The 21097-nt window shown below is 54.0% G+C and overlaps 8 protein-coding genes across 8 annotated transcripts; 4 read left to right on the forward strand and 4 right to left on the reverse strand.

Moving 5' to 3' along the window:
• Positions 1-1500: 1500 nt before the first annotated feature.
• Positions 1501-3830, forward strand: CkaCkLH20_05354 (uncharacterized protein; the record flags this gene model as incomplete). The annotated part of the gene is made up of 5 exons (XM_038888073.1): positions 1501-1691; positions 1755-2512; positions 2628-3030; positions 3090-3381; positions 3447-3830. The coding sequence occupies 5 exons, from the start codon at positions 1501-1503 to the stop codon at positions 3828-3830; spliced, it is 2028 nt and encodes a 675-aa protein (XP_038746549.1).
• A 75-nt stretch (positions 3831-3905) lies between these two features.
• Positions 3906-5411, reverse strand: CkaCkLH20_05355 (aromatic amino acid aminotransferase; the record flags this gene model as incomplete). The annotated part of the gene is made up of 1 exon (XM_038888074.1): positions 3906-5411. One exon carries the CDS (start codon positions 5409-5411, stop codon positions 3906-3908), a length of 1506 nt encoding a protein of 501 aa, XP_038746550.1.
• Positions 5412-5874: 463 nt separating this feature from the next.
• CkaCkLH20_05356 (thiamine pyrophosphate enzyme) lies at positions 5875-7623 on the forward strand (the record flags this gene model as incomplete). Its single annotated transcript, XM_038888075.1, has 1 exon — positions 5875-7623. The coding sequence occupies one exon, from the start codon at positions 5875-5877 to the stop codon at positions 7621-7623; it is 1749 nt and encodes a 582-aa protein (XP_038746551.1).
• A 104-nt stretch (positions 7624-7727) lies between these two features.
• CkaCkLH20_05357 (uncharacterized protein) lies at positions 7728-9911 on the reverse strand (the record flags this gene model as incomplete). Its single annotated transcript, XM_038888076.1, has 1 exon — positions 7728-9911. The coding sequence occupies one exon, from the start codon at positions 9909-9911 to the stop codon at positions 7728-7730; it is 2184 nt and encodes a 727-aa protein (XP_038746552.1).
• Positions 9912-11659: 1748 nt separating this feature from the next.
• On the forward strand, positions 11660-12897 carry CkaCkLH20_05358 (glycoside hydrolase family 92; the record flags this gene model as incomplete). Its single annotated transcript, XM_038888077.1, has 2 exons — positions 11660-12461; positions 12509-12897. 2 exons carry the CDS (start codon positions 11660-11662, stop codon positions 12895-12897), a joined length of 1191 nt encoding a protein of 396 aa, XP_038746553.1.
• Positions 12898-13497: 600 nt separating this feature from the next.
• CkaCkLH20_05359 (uncharacterized protein) lies at positions 13498-14755 on the reverse strand (the record flags this gene model as incomplete). Its single annotated transcript, XM_038888078.1, has 2 exons — positions 13498-13798; positions 13851-14755. 2 exons carry the CDS (start codon positions 14753-14755, stop codon positions 13498-13500), a joined length of 1206 nt encoding a protein of 401 aa, XP_038746554.1.
• A 1760-nt stretch (positions 14756-16515) lies between these two features.
• Positions 16516-18765, forward strand: CkaCkLH20_05360 (cation transporter; the record flags this gene model as incomplete). Its single annotated transcript, XM_038888079.1, has 3 exons — positions 16516-18013; positions 18082-18672; positions 18716-18765. The coding sequence occupies 3 exons, from the start codon at positions 16516-16518 to the stop codon at positions 18763-18765; spliced, it is 2139 nt and encodes a 712-aa protein (XP_038746555.1).
• A 537-nt stretch (positions 18766-19302) lies between these two features.
• Positions 19303-20838, reverse strand: CkaCkLH20_05361 (na h antiporter; the record flags this gene model as incomplete). The annotated part of the gene is made up of 3 exons (XM_038888080.1): positions 19303-19392; positions 19459-20624; positions 20721-20838. The coding sequence occupies 3 exons, from the start codon at positions 20836-20838 to the stop codon at positions 19303-19305; spliced, it is 1374 nt and encodes a 457-aa protein (XP_038746556.1).
• Positions 20839-21097: the final 259 nt, after the last annotated feature.

Below are 21097 nucleotides of genomic sequence, written 5' to 3' on the forward strand. Positions count from 1 at the left end.
GAGACCGACGAGTGACAACCGCTTGAGCTCGTAGAGTGTGCCGTTTTTTGCGTAGATTGGTTTTCTGGAGACCGTTTTTGGCGTTGGACAGGCGCTCGGCTGACGGTAAGCCTCGAAAGCGAATTCATCATGAGTCGTGCGCTTCTCCAAGGCCGCAAGATCGCCGTTGCGCCGTCTTGGAGAGACATCGTATTCTCGGTGTTTCTCATCATCTAGTGCGACTCGTGAAGGAGTTGGTTTTCCATTTGCCGCGCCGTCTCTAGTCACCCTGTGCCCTTTTCTCATTCCCGGTTGATGGTCTGATAAGCTCGGCAACCCTTGGGCCGTGTTCAGACGATCTGCCAGAACATTCAAGTTGGGACGATATGGAGAATTCTATGGAGAAGCAAGGACCCGTTCACTATCCCGCGTCCCCAGTTTACCTCCTCGGTTTCTCTTTATTCTTGATGTTTATTTTTGTTTTTCTTGGGCTTCAGTGGAGACGGGGACGAGGATTCTGACAGGAATCAGATTCTGAATGAGCCGGAACCTTCGAGAAGCATATGCGATGGCTAGGAACTGAGCCTATTCATCCTGTTCACGAAGCTTGTGACATTGTTTGGTAATTTACGATGCGATGCCTTCGTTTTCACGCCATAACTGCCCCTTCTCCTCCAAACTTCTCTTCTTCTCTACTCTCCTCTCTGCCCGCAACCATCGCGATCGCCCGTCTGGATGATCGACAGTCGCTTGGAAAGACCCAAAAATAAACAATAAACAACCTTGAAGAGCACTCAACGATAATTTACGCTTGAAAGAAATTCGCTCACCGGGCGGTCGATCGTTTACCTGAAGGGAGCTACCGACCGAGATATGCGACCACCCAGTTCATCACATCACTCCAGAGCAGCACCTCGTTGGGCCATGATTCAGCCGAGGGGAGGTCGACGACGATCAGGTCAACGAGTCAAACGTGCACCCATCCGCATCCCCGATTAATCGTTGAGCTTATATGCGTTTAGTGCGATCATCCCAACATCTGTCTTGGTATGCCGGCGGTTCGGCCCAAGGTTGAGTCGGTTGACCGCCCCGATAGGTTTTTTCGATCGTTGCTTTTTGCTCCTTCAGACGGGCGAGACATTGCGATGTTCGGGCAGCCGAGATTGATTCCACAACGCCATATGACATGCATGCATCCCTCCGTGCATCCCGCGGGTGGCAGATAAAGCACCGGCGCATCTTGCTGGACTGATTCTTGTTGTTCTCAGCTTCAGAGCTGGCAAACTCGTTTCCAAGTGCAATCGCAAGATGCAGAAACTCTTGACTAACAGCACGCTCTAAAGCTGCCATGCTGATTGGCAAACTCATCGTCGTATTAACCCCGCAACATCGCCGCCAAAAATGGCCTCCTTCCATCGGCCAAACCGTGTCGGAGTAACGCGAACACCGCACCGGGCTCGCTTGATGAAACCATCCACCTCCATATCCATGTGAAAGCCGGAGTACAATCCCGACCGACCAATGCCTCCAAAGTTAGCAGCGTGCGATCCGTGCAGGCTATCCAAACTGGCCTGCGATCATGCGAAGCCCGTATGCTCGAGATGCCGCGCCAGGGACCAAGCCTCCCGCTGCGCGTACCGCGACAGGCCGTTCAAGAAACGGAGCAAGCGGCGGCAGCAGGAGACGTCGGGCTCCGCGAGCGGCGTGATTAGGTTCGGCGACACACTGCTTTTGTCTTTGCACGGCCTCGCTACACGAGCTGATTGATGTCGTAGTAGCTCGTCGATTGCCACTGACACTGCCATTCCCACGGCCACCTCGTCGGCCGCCGCCGCCGCCGCCGTGGCGCCGTTGACGAAGCCGAGACGGTATCCGAATCCGGGATATCTCGGGTCTCTGAGCTACACCACTCTCTTCTACCAAATCTCATCCGCAGGCGTCGACAATGAGATCGGGAAGGACACTCTGAGAGAGCCCCCCTGTCGTATCGACAGCGCGACGATCTCTCAAGGAGCGAACTTGATCGAAGAGCTCGTAAACCACTCCGAGCTGTCTCGATGGATCTCGTTGGTGAACTGCTGGCTCGGCAAAGGAGTTAATCTTGCTTTGGCAGGACCTTTCACGAAGCAATGCATCGGGACAGCGCAGTTGATCATAATTGACCAATGCCTCGGGAAAGCACGTCAGGACTTCGAGAACGTGTCGAGGAGTTTATTCTCGAACTCGTGTCGCTCGCCCTCCTTCAGCGCCGCCGATACTATTGATGAATTCGCACTGCATCTTGGTCCGACGCAGCCTCGGTGGGAGGCTTTGGGTATTTTCTTCGCGGCTATGACGAGAGCTGCCATTGATTTGGTCACTTTCGATCACTTATATGTGACCGCAGAGGAAAGACGATCAGTTCAGCGAAAGGCAATGCAGTACTCGGATCGTTGCTTGGAGTGGAGTCTGTCTCTCGACTGCCTGAATGACCTCCAACTGTTCTTGCAATATGAAAACTTCATCCTTCACTCTTTTGTCAATGGAGATCAAAGTAAGTGCACCTTTCTCCTACTTCACTCTCCGCCCCTTCCTGCTTTTACCCATGCCTCCCGTTCCCTATCGCCGATTCCCACCTCCCAGATGAACCAACCTGACCGTTCTCAAAGGCTATCTGTCTTGGAGAAGATTAGGCGACGTCGCAAGCTCCCTCTTCGCCCTCGGCTACCACGAACAGGCCCGAGGTGCTCCTGAAGCCCCCGAATTTCTCAGGAGCCTTAGACAAGCAGCCTTTGCACGAACCTACTCGGCCGATAAGAACGTTTCCATCTTCCTAGGTCGTCCCCCGCGTATCCTGAGAAAGTACTGTCCGATAAACATATGGGACTGTCTGTCTCGCGACAACAGGGCGCAGAGCTTGGAGGCCTTACAGCTCCAATTCGAGCAGACTCCGGACGGAAAGTTCGACTACATGGCAGATACTCGCTGGTCTGCACTCTGCGCCGGGCTGAAGGAAGAAACTCTGGAACTTTTCAAGGAGAAAGATCCCGAGGAAAAGATTAGACAAGCCAAGTGAGTCTGCCCCGTAATGAGGAGGATCATGGGCAGACGTGCTAATTCCCGTATCCTAGCATCATCGAAGAGGACGCCCAGGCAATATGGGACGCCCTCCCCAATCGTTTCCGCCTCGAATCAGCCCTGAAGCAATACGAAGACCGGTCTGCCGTAGAGCGCGACTTCATGGTCAGCGCAAAGCTCAATCATCTCCACGTCCTCTTCCTGCTTCGGTTCGCACTCACCCGGCGGATGCAAGAACCAGACACCCAGCTCATCGACCTTTCAGCCAACATGCTGAAGGTGATTGTAGAGTCCGTTGTATTGAAGAACAATCTGGCGAATTCCGGCACCTCGGTCGTTTGGAGGGTAAGTCGGATCGCACCCCTGTCTTTCGGGTCTTGGGAAGCTTGAACTAACACATCATAACAAAGGTCGCTTACTACGGTCTGGCATCCGCCGGAGTACTATGCGTCGCTCTGCTCAACCGCTCTCTGATGAGTCAGAATTCTACTCTAGACCTGGCCTCCATCATACAGGACCTGAATGTGCTGGTCGCTGAGGTTGAGACGGGAGCTCTGCTTCACTTCGACGATCCTAACTACGCTTTATTGGCAGAAGCCACGAGCACTGTGAAGAGCGTCGTAGGCCGGTTCATCTCAGGCCAGTTCTCTGCAAACCCTGCCGGCGCGTCATTCGAGGGGAACAATCCGTCTCTGGATATCAACGAACATTGGGACCCATGGGATGGTTGGAACACGGGCGATTTTGAGACTGATTTCTGGATGAGTATTGCTGAGCACCCGTCAATGGCATGAGGTATACCAGGCTCAGGTGCGTCATTGACGCACCTGGTGGTAGATAAACAGGTCTGTGAGTTGAGAACCGGTACTCTACAATATTCCAAACTCATCCCGCACAGCACGTCCAAAAGCTTCTACAGCTGTGTCCAATGCATCCTCAGGCGCCGCAACAAACGTCAAGCGTAGAGAAGCATCCCGTATCTTGTCCGTCTCCGCCGCGAACCAACTGCCCTTTGTCACTAAAGTCCCATTCTCGGCAGACTTTGTGTAGATTCTGTCTTCGGTACCAAGTATGAAGCCCGACTCTAAACTCCCTTTTTCTCCTGCAGCAGGATGCTTCGAGATATCCAGCTGCATCAGCAAGAACATCCCGAAGGTCGGCAGAACCCACTTACACACATCCGACGGGAGATGTTTCCGGCAAGCCTCGACGAGTAGGTCGCGTCGCCGACTGTACTGCAGAGACAAATGGCCCAGCCAATCGAAGAAACCACGATGGCCCCAAGACTCGGCCAGGAGCTTGTACATCATGACCTGCGAAGGTCCGGCCGGGAAGGTCGAGCTGATCTCGGTGTCGGCGAGGAATCTCCTGACTATCTCAGCACTGGCAGTGAGCCATCCGACACGGAGTCCCGGGGCCAGGATCTTGGAGGTCGAGTCGAGACGGATCACTCGTCCGGATCTGTCCAGTGAGAGATACGATGAGGGGAGCTCGGCTAGGTATTCTTCAGCGGAGAGCTGGCCATCCTGTCTGCTACCAGAATCGGATGGATCTCCGAGTTGCAGGTAGAAGTACGGATCGTCCTCGATGATCAACAGGTCATGCTGCTCCGCGACCTTGTAGATGGCTTCTCGTCGGGAACGTGACTGGGCAGCACCGGTCGGATTGTGACCGGACGGGATCATGTACAAGACAAAGGGCCTCGGTCCTCTGGCTGCATCCCAAGTGGCGAGAATGTTCTCTAGATCTTCGGGTACGAGGCCCTCGCCATCCATGCCGACTCCGACCGGAGTGAATCTCTGCGCGTGCGCGATCTCAATGGTGGGCGGATACGTCTGGCTCTCGAAGAGAACCGAGTCTCCATGCTTGCAGAACATCCGGAAGACAATGTCCAGCGCGGATGTCGTGCCGCATGTGAGACACGTCTGGCAATCCGCGTACGGAGGCTTGTGGATGAGGTCGACATGTTCCGATACGAAGCGCACGAGTTGATCAGATCCGGCAGCGTCTCCATAATTCAAGGCTCGGGACAGACCGAAGGGATGATCATCCTTGCTGCAGGGCGTAGGCGTGGTTCCCTCCCCAAAAGTTCCATTGGCATGACGTGATTTTCCGTGGGCAACAAGCGATTCCCATGGGAAGTACTGAGGATTCGGCCTGCCGGTCCCCAAGCTGACCATGTCCGAAGACTTGAGAGTTGCCGCCGCGGCTTTCAGCTTCGACGGTTGGCGAGCTTCGAGACGGTGGCCCCATGACTGAGCTCTTGGCTTGGGCTCAGCTGAGTGCGGTTTGAATCTGGTCGAAGACAAGTTGGAGGCTTCGGTTGGAGGCAAAGCCCGAGCTTGTTCTAGACTCGCTAGTGTTTGGAGAAGCATGTTTTGGACCGAAGTGCGTCTGAGCCGAAGGTTGCCGATATGCGAAGCTACTGTGTGTCTGGCAATGTACTGATTCACTTCCCGTCCGTGTCTCATGTCTCAGGGCCTCGTCCTCCTATTTATTTCCATCAGCTGCCAACGCTGTCTCTTACGAGTATCCACAAACGCTCACCTGAAAAGATCACTTCGCGGCGTGAACGTTTTTGATAGGAGTATCCGGTGCGCTTCCCCGGCCTGATTTGTCGGAGTGTCGGAGTGAAACGACGGCAGAGCCCCACAAATCTCGGCGTCTCGGGGTAGGGAGCGAAAGGGAGCACATGAAGAGGGGGTTGTGCATGATCTGAAGACATCATCGGCCTCCCAACGGGCCTCCCAGCGGCTTTTTAAAGGCAGCGTCGAGGAGACATCGCTTTTTATCCTGCTCGTCTGTTCCTATCTTCCTAGCAACAAACATATTCTCAAGATGACTACCGTTGAGATTAACGATTCACCTGCCACGGTCAAGCTGGCGGAGTACCTCTTCACCCGCTTGCGCCAGCTCGGGATAGACTCAGTCCACGGCGTTCCGGGCGACTTCAACCTCACTCTGCTCGACTACGTCAAGCCGTCGGGCTTGCACTGGGTCGGGAACGCCAATGAGCTGAACGCGGCCTATGCGGCCGACGGATATGCGAGAATCAAGGGCATCAGCGCTGTCGTCACCACATCGGGTGTCGGAGAGTTGTCAGCCATCAACGCCATCGCGGGTGCGTTTGCGGAGCGTGCTGGCGTGGTCCATATCGTGGGCACGCCAAGTAGGCAAATCCAGGACAACAGAGTCCAGATGCATCACGGGTTCAACGACGGGGAGTACCGGCGGTTCGCGCAGATGCACGCCCATGTCACCATCGCGCAGGCCAGTCTTCGACATGCCCAGAAAGCACCGGAACAGATCGACGAGGTGCTGAGGCAATGTCTCGTACACAGCAGGCCGGTTTACATCGAGGTTCCGGGCGATCTGGTATCCGTCCCTGTCCCGGCTGAGAATCTCCAGTCACCCGTTTGGGAGCCCGACTACACGCCGACGTCTGCGGATGACGCTGCGCTGGAAGTAATCATCCAGAAGATGTACTCGGCAAAGCAGCCGCTCATTCTTGTTGACGGCGAGATCAGACCTCTCGGAATTGTCGAAGACGTACAGAAAATCGTCAAGTCAACCGGCTGGCCCACGTGGACAACGCCTCTGGGCAAGTCTCTTTTAGACGAAACACTCCCCAACTTCCATGGTATTTATAGAGGCAAACACGCCAACTCCGAGGAGAAGAAGCTCTTCGAGACCTCAGATCTGGTTCTCTTCTTCGGTCCCCATTTGAGTTCTACCAACACGAACCAGTTTACAATGGTTCCGAGATCCGACGTGTCTATTCTCTTCCGCGACACCGAAGTAAAGGTGGGCGACCAGGTATTCCGAGACATCACCGCCCGCGCCGTGGCTCGTTCGCTCTTGCACAGGCTGGATGTCTCCCAGATCTACCGATACGATTCCTACCCAACGCTTCCCAAAGACTACAAGATCTCTTTTTCTGAAGTCTCGGCTGAGGGAAAGATCACACAATCCAAAATCTGGCACCTGGTTTCGAACATCATCCGGGAGGGAGATGTCGTCCTAGGAGAAACAGGCACAGCAGGCCACGGAAGCCGCGTGTTCCCCATGCCGCCGCGATCCAGGCTCTTCCTCCCAGCAACGTGGTTATCGATCGGATACATGCTCCCGGCATCCCAAGGCGCAGCGCTTGCGCAGAGAGAGCTCGTCCAATCATCCAAGTATCACGGCGTCAAGAACGCGCAGACGATCCTCTTCATCGGCGACGGCAGCTTCCAGATGACGGTGCAGGAACTCTCCACCATCATCAGCAACGAGTTAGACGTCATCGTGTTTCTCATCAACAACGACGGCTACACGATCGAGCGGTGCATCCACGGATTGAAGGAAGGGTACAACGACGTCGCTCCTTGGCGGTACCTGGAGGCACCGAGTTTCTTCGGCGCTAAAGAGGGCAGCTACGTACGGTCTGCGAGGACGTGGGGCGAGCTGGAGGCGATCTTGGGCGACGAGAAACTCGTCAACGGCAAGGGTTTGAGAATGGTTGAGATTTTCATGGATCTCGACGACGCTCCGGAGGGGGCTTTGAAAGACTTGATGGACGCGGAGAAGAAGAGGGTCGGCGCTTGAACGCATGCACGGCCAGGGGAGGGAAACATGCAGAAGTACCAGAGAGAATTTAGTGTTTATTATTCGTGATTATCATAAGTCCATCGACTTTCTATACATGACCTTCATTCAATTGACTCAGCCGTGGCTGCTCTTACGCGACCGCTCCGGCTGGACCGGCTGATCAAGACATGTTGACCTGCTTCTCCCAGCTGACTCTTGACATGGGCATCACTAGACTGTGTGGCCCCTTCTACTATCCAGGCCGTCTCATCAGACATAAGTTGCGAGACGCCTTGCCAGTAGTTGCCCTGGGTGGAATAACGGCACTGCACCATGAACATGAAGATCACCGTCAACCCAACGGCCATGTTCAGGGCAACCACTGCGTAAACTACGAGAAGTCCCCGAAAGCTTTGTGGGGTCAGCACGTTGACGGAAGAAGTCAACACGGCGTTCCCGACAACGTCAAACTGCGGAAGAGCCTCGTTGATGATCGAGCCCGATAGAGCAGTCAACGTGGACTGCATCGCCACACCGGGTCTGTTGGTCGCGTTGAGGATGTCGGCAAATATGGCTTGGTACTCCACGTTGGGCTTGACATGGGAGATGCCGCTCCCCAAGGGATCTAGAAAGATCGAGACATTGTCTCGAGGCGAGTTGTATAGGTCGTTGATCAGCTTGTTGGTGAGATACTGCGTGGCATTGAGATGCTGCCTGTTCGTGATGGAGTCAACGGTGTAGACACCCCGTCGCGTCTTCGAGTTGGATCGAGGACCAATACCCAGTTGCCGTCGAACCTTTCTGGTGTCCCATGCTTTTGCATCGATATCCCACACCACCTGCGGCGCCTCCAGGTCTTTCTTGGTCGAGACCTGGACGTCGGCAAAGTTGACTGCCAACTGCTGGAAACACATTGACACATCCAGCCTCAGCGCGCCATTGTTGACCAGTTGGCCAGCAGCGTTCGGCACACCTATCCCAGGCTCGTAGGTGATCCACTCTCCGTCGGTGCGGGTGATGCTCTCAAGACGAACACTGCCATCCCGAAACTGTCCTCCAGGCGCTTTCCATAAGTCGTGAGTCCCGTTAGTTCTGAAGAAGAGGAAGGCTTGGGACCAAGCGGCTATACCTTGGTCAGAGATGGTGAAGTTTTGAGCGCTGGGTCTGGCGTTAACGCCATCCGGTAGACAAAGGCTGTTGGTAAGACCCTGTTTGACCTGGGATTGGCTGTATTGGAACTGAGGGAGTGAGCAGTTGAAGGATGATGGGAAACATCGCCCATCTTCGCAGCCTGCCGGTAACTGCAGTCCGGCTTGTCGGAAAGTCGTCGCCGGTGACAAATTGCCGACGATTGCCAAGTAGAAAGGCAAGAACGTTGTTCCTGGCGGTGGAATGGTAACAGTAAGGATAGCGGACATGGAAGGACGCATGCATACGAATCGGGAGTCGAAGCCGTAGCCTTTCCCATCATACTCGCGCAAAGAGGCCATTTTCTCTGTCGAAACCGGGAGGAAAACCCTGTTCACGAATCCAGTGTCGCTGACGCCTAGATCGCTAGGCGTCGGATCTCCCGCGGAAGGCGCTTCACCAAACGGCACATATGCTTTAGGCCGCAAGATCCAGTCATTCAATTGGCGATTCAGAGTAATCACGTCCATACTCATATGGACCCTCAGAGAGGTGTCTCGAGGATCTCCGACAAGAGAGTTGAAGTCGAGATCAGAGACCAAAAGTGTCGAGGAGAATTGGACCGCAATGGTGGTCAGAAGCAGGGTGATCGCGAGCGTCGCCTGTAATCGCGATTTGCGCGCAGAAGTGACGAGAAGCCATGCCAGTCCGAAAGGGCCGTCGTTCGCGCAGCGAATCATGGACACCTCGGCGACTCGGTATAGCGGTACTCCATGCTTTTCCAGTATGATACCAGCGATGAGGCTGGTGTAGATGGACGATTGGGCCGTGACCGCACTTCGGAGTAGAACAGTGGATATGGTGATTGCTTGGGTTATGCGCTGATCAAGCATGATTCGTCTCCAAGCAATGGAAGCCTGCCTTCCGTCGTCTTTGCCTTCGGCTGTCCAAAGAAACAGGAGAAAGCCGAGGATTGCGAGTATGAGGGCTGTACCGCCACCGATGACTATTATGCCGTATTGCCCCAGACCGTATTGCAGACGATGAAGATTGCTTCTCGGCTCGTCTCTTGTCTCGTCGAATTCGGGGTTGAATTTTGGTTTCGGGGACTTCTCGACAGTCACCTTCGGCGGTGGTGGGACGGCCGGGTCTGCCCGGGGAAAGAAAGAGTAACCCATCTCTTCATCACATGGCGAAGACTAGACAGCGCTAGCAAAATAAAACTGATTACCACCGGTAGCTATAACTGCAAAGACAACAGACTGTCATTAGACTTAATAAGCTCAGTGTCGCCTGTATATAATAGGTATGCTGTCTGGTCCGAACGGAGGAGTTCGTTCCCGTCAATGCTTGTCGTCTAAGAAGCGAGCAAACATGCATAAACCAAAACGCCCACCCCGCACTCAAGAACGACAACGTCAATAGCAGGCCCTTGATAAGTCTGCCTTGCCGTGTTCGACGACACGGAGCTCCTACGGTCGGTTCCAAGCAGTCGGGGTCGACAGTGGCCATTCCACCCGATTTGAGTTGTTCGTCCGTCAATCCAGCCGTACCTTATCGGCAAACATTGCGACGCATGAACGACAAGCGCGAACTAACACGCGGGAGAGGGGCGTTGGCGGACGTGCGTGGGCGAGTTGCAGGGGTTCTCCGGCAGGTCGCGTCGCAGAGGCCATGAAAAAAGCTCAGAATGCCTGCACCGATCTAACATGATGGGTCTTGAGTGTCTTGACAAACGAGACTCTGATACAGGTGTGTTGGTGATGTGGCTTTGTGAGGGAAAAGCGAGTCGAGCCAACGTGATCGCGGACGGCTGTCCTAGCAGTCTACCCAAAAGGGCATCCCGATTCATAGACCGTCTTCGGGATCCAAATCATCAACGTTCCCAGGCAGGATGCGTCCACGGCGAATTGTCACCTAAGTCACTAACCAGTGTACTAAAAGACGGCGAGCGATAAGGTTGAGAGGAGCATGGAAAGCCTGGGCTGACCGAAGTCAATAACTTGCAGCATGTTTTTAGATTTCAATTCACATCAGACGCAGAGGATTTAAAGCGCAGACTCGCGCAGTCTGAATGAAAAGGTTCTGTGACAGCTGCCACCCATTCGAACAGCATCACCATCACCAAAAAAAAAGTTGACGCATCACTGTGGGATGCAAAAGTGAAGGTCGTGCCCGGGTTCGAACCGGGGGTACCAGAAATCACAAGGTGATCAAAATCTGGGGTGCTAACCACTACACCACACAACCGTGGCTTGTTGAGAGCCACAGGAAACCAGCGTATCTATTAAGGGCGCTTGCGTGGGGCGCCAGTGTTTTATGGGTCCCGACTCGCCCCGCGCCATTTCAGTGTCGCTTTACGCGTTGCTCGTTCCCTTCGCCTCAATTCTTTTCGCCTCGCTTGTAGTTCGCGGAGTTTCTCACAGGTGACGCATACCGCGACTTTCGATTCTGTACAACTGAGATTCTCACGTTTCTGCTGCTTTCACATTTACCGGGAGTTACTCCGCTGTCTCTCCACGTCCTTTAAGCATGGATCAATACAGGCACCCCCGTTGCAGTGCCTGGTGGTGATCGAAGGATGAACAAGCTTCTCCGCATACTTCCCCCGCAATCCATCCGATGGCCTCTCGGCACTGATGCTGATACTACAGATTGAATGTGGTGAATCCTATTTACCGGCCCGTTACCTCACCCGGGCCCGATCATGACCTGCGTCGGCCGATCCGATTTGAGCGTCTTTTAGGATAGCCTTACCCGTGGCTGGCAATGTGTAATTTGACGCTGGTCCTAGAAACGTTCTTTGGTCAAGTCTTGTTCTGTTAGCTTCACATTCGGATGACAACATGAAGGTGATCTTGCAACCCCCATCTCCAAGAGTTGATCGAGACTAACAGAATACTTCAAGTCCTCCATGTCACTCTCGATGGTGTCTGTGATCGCTGTCTTGTTCCAACTATGCTTCGCAACGGTTGCCGACATACCGGGCGCCTTTGGGCCGGTATACCCGCTTACACCTTCTCCAGCAGGTGACATTTCAAAGTTCCTCAAGAGCCGGCCCAGCGATTTCGTCCATCCTGGAATCTGGCACACCCACGAGGATCTCGAGCGTATCCGGAGTGGCGTACTAGAAGGCAAAGATCCCTGGATGTCTACCTACGATGTCTTCAGTAAAGATAGCTACAGCCAAGCCACGTACGAGATGAAGGGACCAAAGGCAGTACTATCTCGCGGCAGCATCAGCAATCACACAACCTTCACCTCAGACTCCCGAGCGGCATGGCAAAATGCCCTGATGTGGTACATCACCCGCGACCAAGCCCACTGGAACCGCAGCACCACGATCTTGGACAGCTGGGGCTCGACGCTCGTCGACATCATTGGTACGGATCGCTCGCTTCTCATCGGTCTGGAGGGCGACCTTTTTGTCAACGCGGCGGAGATCATGCGCTGGGAGGGCAACTGGACCGAGGCCGGTGCCCGATGGCAAGGCGGCTCGGGATTCAGTATCCAGCTGTATTGGCTCTTTTCGCGCCAGTCCGTCGCCATTGGACAGGCCAACTACGGCATGGCGAGCATCAAGGCGCTTTTGAGCTTCGCAGTCTACTTGGACGATGTCACACTGTACAACTACGCCATCAACGAGTACCTGAATAACCCGTGTGCTGGGCTTTATTCCATGTTCGAGCCAGAGACCGGTCAATCATCTGAGTCCGGGCGTGACCAAAGTAGGTTCCCTAGGAATTGCATGAATGAGTTGACTGATTTGCTGTAGGCCACACGATGACAGGTATTGGCTGGGCTGCTACTGCTGCTCGAGTTGCCCAAAGTCAGGGAGTCGATCTGTACAGCCAGGGCAATAATCTCCTGTTGAATGGCGCCGAATATACGGCTAAGTACAATCTCAACGAGACCGTTGACTACGATCCGAAGTGGTTCCGCTGCGAGGCAGTTCTCGTCAACGGTCCGTGGGCCAATATCTCGCAGGAGAGACGGGGGGTAACTGCGTCGAACCCGATGTGGGACATTGTTTACTACCAGTACGTCGTGAAGCGAGGATTGGAAGCGCCTTGGACTACGAAAGCAAAGCAATCTGTTGGTACGGAAGGCCGATTGACCGGGGCTGATCATCCGAGCTGGGGTGGTCTGATATGGGCTTACTGATGTCAAGAGATTAAAGTCTAGCAAAGGAGAGCATCAGAACCCGGATACATAATTCGAGACTTGACTGGTAGCGTCAATAATAGAAACAAGACTTCAGGCAATTCCGTATGAATACAGGAAGCCCTACTGAACATTCAGCAGCTAGTGACACGCGCGAGGCCACAAAATCGCAAACAGGAATTCGACACATCAAAGACTGATCCAGTGGTGAACTCAACGGTGAAACCTTAGCCACCCATGTTTTAGCTTAGAATTATCATAGCAGACTCAAGAAGAGAGCGTCCTCCCAGTCATCGTTTATATTTGTCTGACATATTTATTGAGATAGGGGACTGGCTTGAGTATCCTGATATCATAGCTTCTTCGTGTCTGTCCTGCCCTCTGTATGAATCTACGGCTAAGACTCAAACCAAGTACCGTAAAAGAACGTCGTGTGTGGTTATTTACAAGTCAAACTAGGCAAACCCGCCTCATGACTTGACTAGTGAAAAGTTATGAAACAAGAAGAAGATAAGTACAGACGCCATATACAAATGAGTGTCAAAGAAGTAGAAAGATCCTGCAAAACCGATGCGCTATTCGAAGCATACCATGCAACCACTACTCGAGTCTGTAAAGGAGGGTACCGAAGCCCAACTGATCGTAACCACTGCTGTTCGGGCCGTAGTCGCCTCCGCCGCCCTCGGCACCACCGGCATCTTCGTTCACTAGGTCGCGCATTTGACCAGACCAGGAAGCGTTAAGGCCCTTGATAGAGTCGTAATGACTGTGAATCAACTCCCAAATCGGCCTAAGTCCTCCACGTCCTGCTTCGCTGATGACTTCGGCGGTGCCATGGCTGTTGGTGAAAGTGGCAAACGGGACGTCGTGGCCAAGGTTGTACTTAGCAACATACTCGGCGCTGATCCATTGTTAGCCAAGTATCTATATGCTGGAAACTTCAGATTACTCACCCAGCCAGAATTCTGTTGTCAAGATATCCAAAAAGGTCCTCCCCCTGGTTGTACGCTTGCTGCGCGAAGACTCCGAGGAAGGCAAAGTCAAGAAGAGCGTGTCCTTGGTCACGCCCGGCTTCTTGACCCTGACCAAGAGGCTTGTTCGATCCCGCCTCCTTGTGGATCTTCCATACCGCGTTCTCGATCTGACCATTGCCCTCCCCATTCTTGAAGTAATTGTTCGCCTCCTCATACATGGTCGTGTTATCTGACAGAACGCCGATGGCTTGCATGGCACACATATTGGCCAAGTCCCAGTTCGCCCAGTAATGATCGATAGCCGCGTCGTTGTGGCGGACCAGGAAATCATGGTTCATCGGGTAGAACACACTGGTCAACATATCAACCAGAGCCGGAAGGCCCTTCCACCCGCTCCAGTCGCGAAGAAGCTCGCCGGCGTTGGCGAGCTGATACCCATAGATGCCGCTGGCGAGGAACTTATCGGACGAGCCCCAGATCCGGGTGAGAGTGCTGCTCCAGGCGTCGAGAATCCGACCAGCAGCTTCGGCGTGCGTCTCGTTGCCGGAGATTTTGAAGTGAACGGCATTGGCGTACGCCGCAGCCGCGTCGCGGAAGAGAAGCGAGTAGTTCTCCGTGCACTCGGAGCCTGCGCCGCGGCAGAGAGTCTCAACGGGGCGCGCGGTGTAGTCTGCGTTGGCGCGCGCGGCGAGCTTGTCCCAGCCTGTCGTCCATGGCTGGCGGTTGGCCTTGAGGAACCCGTTGATGCGTTCGAAGTCTTTGGAGGTGTGAAGGAGACCGGGGTGGGTGAAGACTTTCTGAGAGGAGACGTCCCGGGTCGGGCATGCGATGGCCTGCGAAGCCAGCGCAAGGGCCCATGCGAAGAAAATAGAGACGAACCTCATCACAAATAACAGAACTGTCAAATACAAGGAGTACGGAGTACCGCTGACCCGAAAGTTAAGAATCAGACTTGCCAGAAGGCCCGGGCTGTCATGAGATTAACTGGGAAATCAGAATACGTTATTTAAGGTCCATTCCAATGCTGTGAATGACACCGTTTCTCGAGCTGGAAGTATGACCGACGAAGAAGCTTTACCACACACAGCAAGAGAAGCGCCCGACCTTTCCTCCGACATGGTGTTCAGTAGTGGATTGGGATCGAACACTCTCATTCCCATTATGATGTGAAGAGTCAACCATGGTAATCACAGTTTTCCCCCGGCTAGCGTCGAAAGCTCACCAGATCCGAAATTTGAGGGGCGTGTCAGTTGAGGGTAAGGTTCAGGAGGTGGGCCGGGGTAAGGTACCCAACCCGCCTAACTGCCGATCCCGGCCGGCCCTCCTGAAATTCATTAAACGTCCGGAGCCGGCTCCGGGAGATGCTCCGGAGTTGTGAAGCCTTTCTTGATCAAAGATCAGATCATGCTCATCAACCAACAAACGTAGGTATCGTTCCTTGAAAGATACTACTCTCGTTCTTCTTGTACTGTTCACATACTCTGGAAGACGCATTGTGCGCATAGCCTTTAAAGCTTGCCCAGTGTTTAGCTATTACTTCCCCAAACTATCACCAAGCCCTTGAAATAATAACGAGCGGGAATCACGTTCGGGTAGGTAATGTTATACTTCTTAATGAGCCGTAAGTTGAAATCATTCTACTCTCAGTTCATAACGTCCAATCTCCGTAAAGGCTCGGGGTAAATCAAGAGCAGTCTTCAACCATGATGTGCCATAGAAAGTCGCCCGCAGGTCAATTAGTATGACGCGCTAAACCACATCGAATTCCCAGGCGATGGATATATGATGGAATCTGCACATCAAGATTTCATGTGGGAACGTGGAGATGTTTATCTGCTGAGCATTGATTTAGCTGTTTACTTCAATAAGTTGTCAAAAGCGGTGGGTGTTGACAGTCAGTTTCAAAATATCTTTTATCTCGTGACTTGAGGCAAATAGACGCCATGTTGATTTGGTAGGATATTGCAATGGGTTTGTCGCGTAGGTCGTTAGGTTGCAGATAGCCATCTTCATCATATCCAGCTCCAAAAATACAGAGAAAGAGTCAGAACTGTTTTAAACTATTCATTAAAGATATTAACAATCTATAGGGACCACACAATTAGGTCAAGAGAACAAGGTCATGAATAAACATGTCTATTACACAGTGCATAGCATCGGTAAGTCGTTATCCCGGATTGCGAACAAAAGCAAAGATACCAGTCTAAGGAGGCGCAATTATTCGATTAAAGGGTCGCAGTGACCAAATCAGCGCTACTTGACAGCACAGCCACCTCCATTCAAGGCATTAAAGCCATCGCCTCGCCTCGGTGCTTGCCTCAGCTACTTTTAGCCTTTCCAAAATGGTCCCAAGTCGAGTCGAGTCGAGTCGAGTCGAGTCGAGTCGTTCCAATCTAAATGAAGGAGGACCTTGCCTCGCCATGTCGTCTGACACAGGCCTAGCAGCAGACGTCATCTGCCACCGCTGTTGCCGTCTTGTTCCGTCTGACCCCGACCGAAAACAAACCCCCGGGCTGGCCAGTTACAATCTCACGCGCACCGCACTGCATCACAACGTCGTGTTTTCCTACATGACCTACCAATCTCATCCTATTGTTTACTGCAACTCCATTGACTTCCTTGTCGAATCGACGCACGACGTCTCATGGGCTTCAATGATTCCCTCAAGCGCCTCTTTGCACAATCTTCTTCCACCCTAAGCAGATACCTTCCTCCGCTCAATTTCATCACCCTTCACTATGCCTATTTCATTGTCATATGTCTCATTTCTTCCGTCATCTTTTGGGGATCCTCCGATCCGTCCTTCAAGGTCAGCTATACCGACAGCCTCTTTCTCGTGGTATCTGCCATGACCGAGGCTGGCCTGAACACGGTCAACCTCAGCCAGCTCACGACATGGCAACAAACCATTCTGTTCCTACTTCTTCTCCTTGGCAGCACCATTTGGGTTTCCATCTGGACCGTCTTGGCCCGCAAACACGTCTTCGAGAAACGCTTCGATGAAATCGTCCGAGCAGAGCGCGCGCGCAAGCTCAGCCGTCAAGGCAGCACCTTATCGCTGGCTATGCCGCGCCTTCCATTGAACTTACCCAAGTTACAATTGGCACTGTCGTTCGGCAGGGCCCAGACTGTCCCGCCGCCGGAGCAGGCACTCAAAGGGACGGGCACACGTCTTCCGGAGACCGGTGACTCCGCGCCAGAATCCAAATACCAGGACGCGAATGCTACTCAAGCCCCTCCTCGATTTCGAAGGACCGCGTCCATGCCGAATGACGAGCACAGTCAGGGGTCCAAAGACATTGATGAGGTAGTTGACTCCCAGAACCCAGGCCACATCACTTTCGACGACACACCCCACCCAAATGCCAACAACGCCGGTCACGCCGTGTCAACGGCTGTCTCTTTTCCTGATGATGGGGCAGCGCTTCCATCCAGAAGAGTCACCAAAGCACCAATGGACTCGGCCGATGTCGACCTTGACGCTCGCCATTTCTTGAGGCATCATTCTGCTAGTCGCAATGGCCAGTTTCATGGGCTGAGCAGTGCCGAACGCGACCATCTTGGCGGCTGCGAATACCGTGCTCTCAAGGTTCTGGCTCTTTTGGTGCCGGTGTACTTCTTCCTCTGGCAGGTTCTTGCTTGCATAGCTCTCGGTGCTTGGATGAACAATTATATGCCCAACACGGCAAGAGCCAATGGGATCAATCCATGGTGGCTTGGTATATTCAACGGCGTCTCGGCCTTCAACAACTCGGGCATGTCACTCTTGGATGCGAACATGATTCCTTTTCAGGACGCTTACTATGTCTTGATCACTATGGGACTGTTGATACTGGCTGGCAACACCGCATATCCTCTCTTCCTCCGCCTCATCATCTGGTCTTCCCTCAAGATCCTAAACACAGCCACGCCCCAAGACGCCTTCAACGATCTCAAGGCTACTCTGGAATTCATCCTCAAGTATCCCCGTCGAGTCTACACAAACCTCTTTCCGTCAAGACCAACCTGGTGGCTCTTCTTCATGCTACTATGTCTCAACTCAGTGGACTGGGTTGCGTTTGAGATTCTCAATATTGGAAATTCAGTTATCGAAAAAATCCCAGTCGGATCCCGAGTCATTGATGGTCTCTTCCAAGCCTTGGGTGAGTTCGTCTTCGCTTCAATTGACAGGCCAGAAAGGACCAAGGATGATTCTAACATGCTATCGCAGCTGTACGTTCCGGCGGCTTCTACGTAGTTCCCATCTCGGGGCTCTTCATCGGTCTGCAATTACTCTATGTCATCATGATGTACATCTCAGTCTATCCAGTCGTCATTACCATGCGCCACTCCAACGTCTACGAGGAGCGATCGCTGGGCATTTACAGCGATGACGTTTCATCCACGTCCGAAGAAGACGTCGAAGCAGCCGCGTCTTTGCTGCCGATGGGAAGCCGTCCACCAACACTCGCCCGTACCACCAGCTTTAGTGCGGCTTCTGCACGACCTTCTGTCTTGGCTCGTCGCTTAAGCCAGTCGAGAGGCGTGTCTGACGCCCGGCGCGCGTTCAAGAGTACATTCATGAGCTTCCACGGCGTTGGCGTTGCGCCCTCAAAGCCTGGCTCCGGCGCGGTAGATCCAAATCTCCCCGAGAGCCGCATCAGCTTCATCAGCCAGCAGGTCCGCGGACAACTGGCCCACGACCTCTGGTGGTTGGTTTTGGCGGTACTGATCATCACAATTATCGAAACATCCAAGTTCATACAGGATCCCGTCACCTTTTCCGTCTTCAACATCATCTTCGAAGTTGTCTCGGCCTATGGTACTGTGGGAATCTCTGTTGGAATCCCGACGGATGCCTATAGTTTTTGCGGCGCTTGGCATACTGGGAGCAAGCTCATACTATGCCTTGTAATGCTGCGTGGCCGGCATCGGGGCTTGCCCGTTGCCTTGGACCACGCGGTAAGGCTGCCGGGACGGAAGCTACATCGCGACGAAGAGGAAGATCATCACATAAGACGGAGCAGGACGATCGAACTTGAACGATAGATCACGATTACTGGTATGATTTTAACATGAGATATGGCAACTAGAAGAATAGACGATGGCATTGTGCACTGCTTCGATGACGTTCGTGACTGTAAAAGTTTGCATGTCTGAGAATCACTATCGGGACAGAAAAGCGATGCTTGTGTCGACAAGAACGACCATGTAATGCATGATATGACCGGGCCAGATGCTTCAAATGAAAAGACGCGACATGAATGCAAAACGAGACGTATGGCCGAATGAGAGGAACAGGAAGAAAAAAATGCGGCAAACCCGGAACTCCGACAACGATGCGATGCCTCAACCTCCCGGCCCAGAGCCTCCACCAGAAACATTGGAAATCTTAGCGAATGTACATGTCTCGCAATATTGAACGGCACCCTTGACGGCGCCGAAGAAGTCATCAAGTGGGTAGCGCGACGGGCCTGGGAAAGAATCTATCGCGCAGCATGAGCCCCGTCTTCGCGATGGGCACACTCACACCATGAATGACCTGTCCGGCGTCAGCATCACGGCAAAATAAATACCAGACGATAGAAGCCGGAGGGAAAACACTCACAACACTGCAGATGATCAAGAACCAAATCACGACTAGCATGGTATCACCTAGCCTCTTCGCATCCGCCCGCTGTCCATCGCCGTCGGTGACGCCCTCGAGGAATTCGAGCCCGACGTAGAGGTAAAAGATGGCAGAGATGCCGATGGGCCCGAAGTACCCCACGAACAAGGCCTGCGACGGACCCCGGATCTGGCGGATGTAGCGGTGTAGGCCGAGAATGACCGGAAGGCGTCTCAGGAGGAGAACGAGCGCGCCGAGGGCGAACAGTCGGCCGGGCTGGACCAGCTCCGACGTCCAGAAGCTTTCCCACGGGCACACGGCGCCGATCCACATGAAGATGGCCATGTTCAGCAGCATGTCGAAGGCCGGTTGGATGGGGTCGTTGAGCGTCTCGAGGCGGAACCAGTCGTTCCAGGTGAAGGCGTTTCCGGCGATAAAGCACGCCAGCACGTCGTCGCTGCCGACCATTCCGCAGGTTCCCAGGATGAAGATGGCCATACCGATCGGAAAGAGGAGGAAGCTCTCCCGTTCGACGTACTTGTAGCGTTCGGCCCAGTGAAGGAGCTTCTGCGCGAGCCAGCCGACCACCCAGCCGTAGAAGACGCTCATCAGCACGACGTAGACGCAGGTCTGCCCGAAGAAGAGTCGGATGGCCGCCGCGACGCCCCCCTCGCCGGAGACGGGGTTGCCGTCGGCCTCGGTGTACTTGATGAGATACAGGGCCAGGAAGAGAAAGGGGTATCCCAGCCCGTCGTTGGCGCCGGACTCGGCGACGATGATCTGCTGGAGGTCCTCGGGCACGTTCTCGTCGGCGAAGCGGCCCTTGACGATGGTGGTCGAGAGGACCGGGTCCGTGGGCGTGACGCAGGCGGCGATGGCGAGCGCGTGCACGAGGGGCAGGTCCGGGACGAGGAGCCAGACCACGGCGCTCGTGCAAGCCCACATGCCGATCATGCCGGGGCCGAGGAGGAGGGAGAGGGACTTCCACTCCTTGCGGAGGTAGCGGCTGGGGAGCTGGACGCCGGCGAGGACGAGCTGGACGCCCAGGACGAGGCGGCTGAAGTCCAGGGTGACGGAGGCGACGGCATCTTGGGACACGACGTACTCTCCGGGCTTCAGGAACCCGGCGACATGGGTGAAGGCCACGCCGCCCAGAAGGGAGACAACTTTGCTCGCAGGTTAGCTGGGCTGAGGCTGAACGTGTCGTCGGACTCGTCTCCTGTTGGTCACGAGACTGGCCGTCGGGGAAGGACGCGACGTACGGGCTTCAGACAGGTAACATGTCTCTTTGATGAGATAGGAGAACGTGCCAAAGAGGACGAGCCAACCGCCGAGCACGCTGATGACGACGTTGAAGTTGGTGACGGCGGACCAGTCCATGTCTCTCACCGAGCAGGCGATAGGCCAGAGTCGACTTGGCCTTGGGTCTGAAGGACTTGGGATGGACAACAGGCTGCTGGTGCTGCGGCCTTGGGGACATGAAATTGAAAATGCCTCAGCTCCAGGGGACAGAACCAACCAACTACCGTAGGCGTCGTATCAAGAAGAGCCGTACGATGAAGGATGCTCTATATCACAACCGGAACAGCTGAAAGGGAAAAAAAGAAGAGGAATATCGAACCAACAGCGGACAGGGCGG

The sequence above is a fragment of the Colletotrichum karsti genome (assembly GCF_011947395.1).
Source record: "Colletotrichum karsti strain CkLH20 chromosome Unknown Scaffold15, whole genome shotgun sequence".
In the NCBI taxonomy this organism is placed as follows: Eukaryota; Fungi; Ascomycota; class Sordariomycetes; order Glomerellales; family Glomerellaceae; genus Colletotrichum; species Colletotrichum karsti.